Source organism: Geospiza fortis, unplaced genomic scaffold (assembly GCF_000277835.1).
Source record: "Geospiza fortis unplaced genomic scaffold, GeoFor_1.0 scaffold130, whole genome shotgun sequence".
Classification (NCBI taxonomy): Eukaryota; Metazoa; Chordata; class Aves; order Passeriformes; family Thraupidae; genus Geospiza; species Geospiza fortis.
In genome coordinates, this window is record NW_005054300.1 from 16,965,421 (window position 1) to 16,968,480 (window position 3,060).

The window sequence follows — 3,060 nt, forward strand, 5'->3', positions numbered from 1 at the left end:
ACCCGGGTGTCCGTGTGTGTGTGTGTGTGTGTTAGCCCCCGTGTCGCCCGCGCTCCCCTGACCCTCTGTCCGCCTCTCCCGCTGCAGTACGTGCCGGTGAAGGGAGACCACGTCATAGGGATCGTGACGGCCAAAGCGGGGGACGTGTTCAGGCTGGACGTGGGCGGCAGCGAGCCCGCCTCCCTGTCCTACCTGGCCTTCGAAGGCGCCACGAAGAGGAACAGGCCGAACGTGCAGGTGAGCGCCCTGTTAGCTGGCGGTAGCGCTTCAGCTGCGTCCTTTGGTGGCGCTTCTGGTGCCTTTCAGTAGCTTTTCTTAGGGTGTTTTCGTAAGCCCACGTTAGAGGAGGTGGGCAGGTCTGGTTATAATGGTTTCGCCTTGGTCCTCCTCGGATTTTGCACCATTAGGCCGCAGCCTTTCTGGGGTTTCTTGTGAGGAGTGTAACTAGCGTGCTTTGCTCTCTCTCAGCTGGCTGAGTACTTCACTCACGTGTTTTAGTTTGCTCATAGTGCTGCCAGGAGCAGATGCAGTTCATGAGCAAGGTGCATCTGATAGGTCACTCTGATGTTAAGGTTTTAAAACCTGAGATGCTGGTAGAAAATGTAAGTTGTGTGTGTTCTTTTAACAGCACTATTATGAATGGCTGTGCTGCACATGCATGCCACCGTTTCTGCACTCAGATGAAACACCATTACCAGAATGTAAAAGGAGCTGTAAAGAAAAAACAAATAGGCCTGTGTGATATTTTTTTGTTTTCCTACTAAATCATTATAAGAGATTATACCTTTGTTCTTTGACCCTGTTTTGTTTAGGTGGGAGATCTTATTTATGGTCAGTTCGTTGTAGCAAATAAAGACATGGAACCAGAGATGGTCTGTATAGACAGCAGTGGAAAGTCAAGTGGAATGGGAATAATTGGACAAGATGGCTTCCTCTTTAAAGTTTCCTTGGGTCTAATAAGAAAGTAAGTACTAAAAAATGTAAGTAGTCACTCTCACGTGTAAGATTCCCACAGCTGTTCCTTCTGAGTGGTGTGGGCAATTTGGTAAACCAGCCTGTGTGATTCTTGTAGTGCATTGAAACCAGATTTACTGAATAGGGTATGGCTTGATCTAGAAGGAAAGTTTATTTTTCCTCTTAAGAGACTTACAGGCTCTTTTGTGTGGTGTTGCATCACCTGTTTAAAAAAAGCAATTTGGTTGCCAAGGCAGTATGGAAAATAAAAGTAGTGACTTGGGGAAGTCAAACATTCAGGATAGTGTTTCAGATATGTACATATTACCTTGGAGTTTAAAACTTGGCAATGCTTGTTGTCCTTTTTGTGTGTCATGGGGTGTATGTTTGGCTGACAGCTGATTAAAGGGATCCTTGCACATCAGTACACGTTATTTTCTGACTTCCAAAAAAAAAAAACCCACTGAAATAAAGATACAGGTATAAAAAATGTAGGATTTTAGTTTAAAACTGCCACATTAGTCCAGGAACTGTTTCGTAAGCTTTTAAATGTATTGTGAACTTTGGAGTTGCTTATGCTGATGTAAATACAGGATTTTTTTTGTGACCGTCAAAGAATACCAGGTTACATGGATAAACAATAGTCAAACTTTGTTGTTGGTTTTTGGGTGGAGCTATTTGTTTGTTTTGTCATTCTTTGGATAAGCAATCTGGCAGTGCAGAGCAGCTTTTTCATTCCTGTCATTGTCTGATTTATATGTCCTATCAGAAGTCAGTGTGAACTGATACAAAAGCTTTTTGCAGCCATTTTGTATTCCAAATTTTGTCTGTATGCAAGTAAAAAAATAACAGTATATTCTAAGTAAACTGCTTAATCCTAGTATTATTTTAGTTTTTGAGTATATAATAATAGTTAATACTTATAATAGCTAATAGTTAATACTAATAATAGCTAGTATATAATTAATACTAGCTTAATCCTAGTATTATTTTAGTTTTTTCAATACTTGTTCAGTCTTGATTTAATCCTAGACATGTTACAGTATTTAGTATGCTGTCACCTAATAAAAATGAAGTAGTCTGTGTATTGCTTTTAATACTGTTTCCTGAAGTAGAAGGGAAGTCCTGTTTTGAAAGACACCTCTGGGGTGTCAAATAAGTAGCATTTCAAAAATGTCATTTGGTCAAACAGTGTACTTTTAGAAAGTACTCATAGAATGGTTGTAAAAGTATCAATTCACGTTAAACTAGTCAGGGTTTGCTTCTGAATCTAATGAGAAAAAACCTAAATTTACCATGTTGTTTTCTTTTTAGGTGCATCTATTTTATATGACAGGAGCCTTGAAAATCTGATACTGTATTGCTGTTTTGGATGTATATGCAACTTTATAATCTTTCACTGTTTCTTAAATAGCTCCCATAATCGCAGTAGTGCTGGAATTACTGGTCAATAATAATGTGGTGTTTGTAAGTGTGGGCACTCCTTCCTCTGACCTTTTTGTTTTTGCTCTTGTTTACAGGCTCTTGGCTCCCAAATGTGAAATAATTCAAGAGTTGTCACAGTTGTACCCATTTGAACTGGTGCTGGGAATGAATGGAAGAATATGGGTAAAAGCAAAAACAGTTCAACAGACTTTAATTATAGTAAATATTTTGGAAGCCTGTGAGTATATGACTGCAGAACAGAGAAAACAAGCCCTTGCCAAGCTGTCAGGGAACTAATAAGAGAACCTTGAGGATTTGCTTGTGATGACTGGAGGGTGTTTTGGTTATTTTTGTGTTCAGATTTATATTAAAAGCCTTTTTTTAAATGAAGTACTAGACTTTGATTGTTCTTCATTTCCCTTCTTTATCCACTCAGCTTTATTTACTGTTGTTTAAGGAGTTTGACTCACCATTGTGGTTATGAAGCCCTGTTTACGTTCATGAATTTTCTGACTAATGGGAAAATGGTCTCTAGAAGCTTTCATTAGCTCTGAATTTTGAAGTGTAACTACCTAGGTCTTCTTTAAAAAAATAGTCATTTTGTGAGCTGCATATATTTGTTTTTATAGTTACTAAAATTGCAAACCACCCATGTTTACCTGGGACAGCAAAAAGTATTCC

General features: G+C 39.1%; 1 protein-coding gene across 1 annotated transcript; it reads left to right on the forward strand.

Moving 5' to 3' along the window:
- Positions 1-30: 30 nt before the first annotated feature.
- EXOSC3 (exosome component 3) lies at positions 31-2,769 on the forward strand (the record flags this gene model as incomplete). The annotated part of the gene is made up of 3 exons (XM_031061841.1): positions 31-237; positions 813-964; positions 2,475-2,769. Coding segments are annotated over 3 exons (561 nt in total), but the record flags the coding sequence as incomplete, so codon positions are not given.
- Positions 2,770-3,060: the final 291 nt, after the last annotated feature.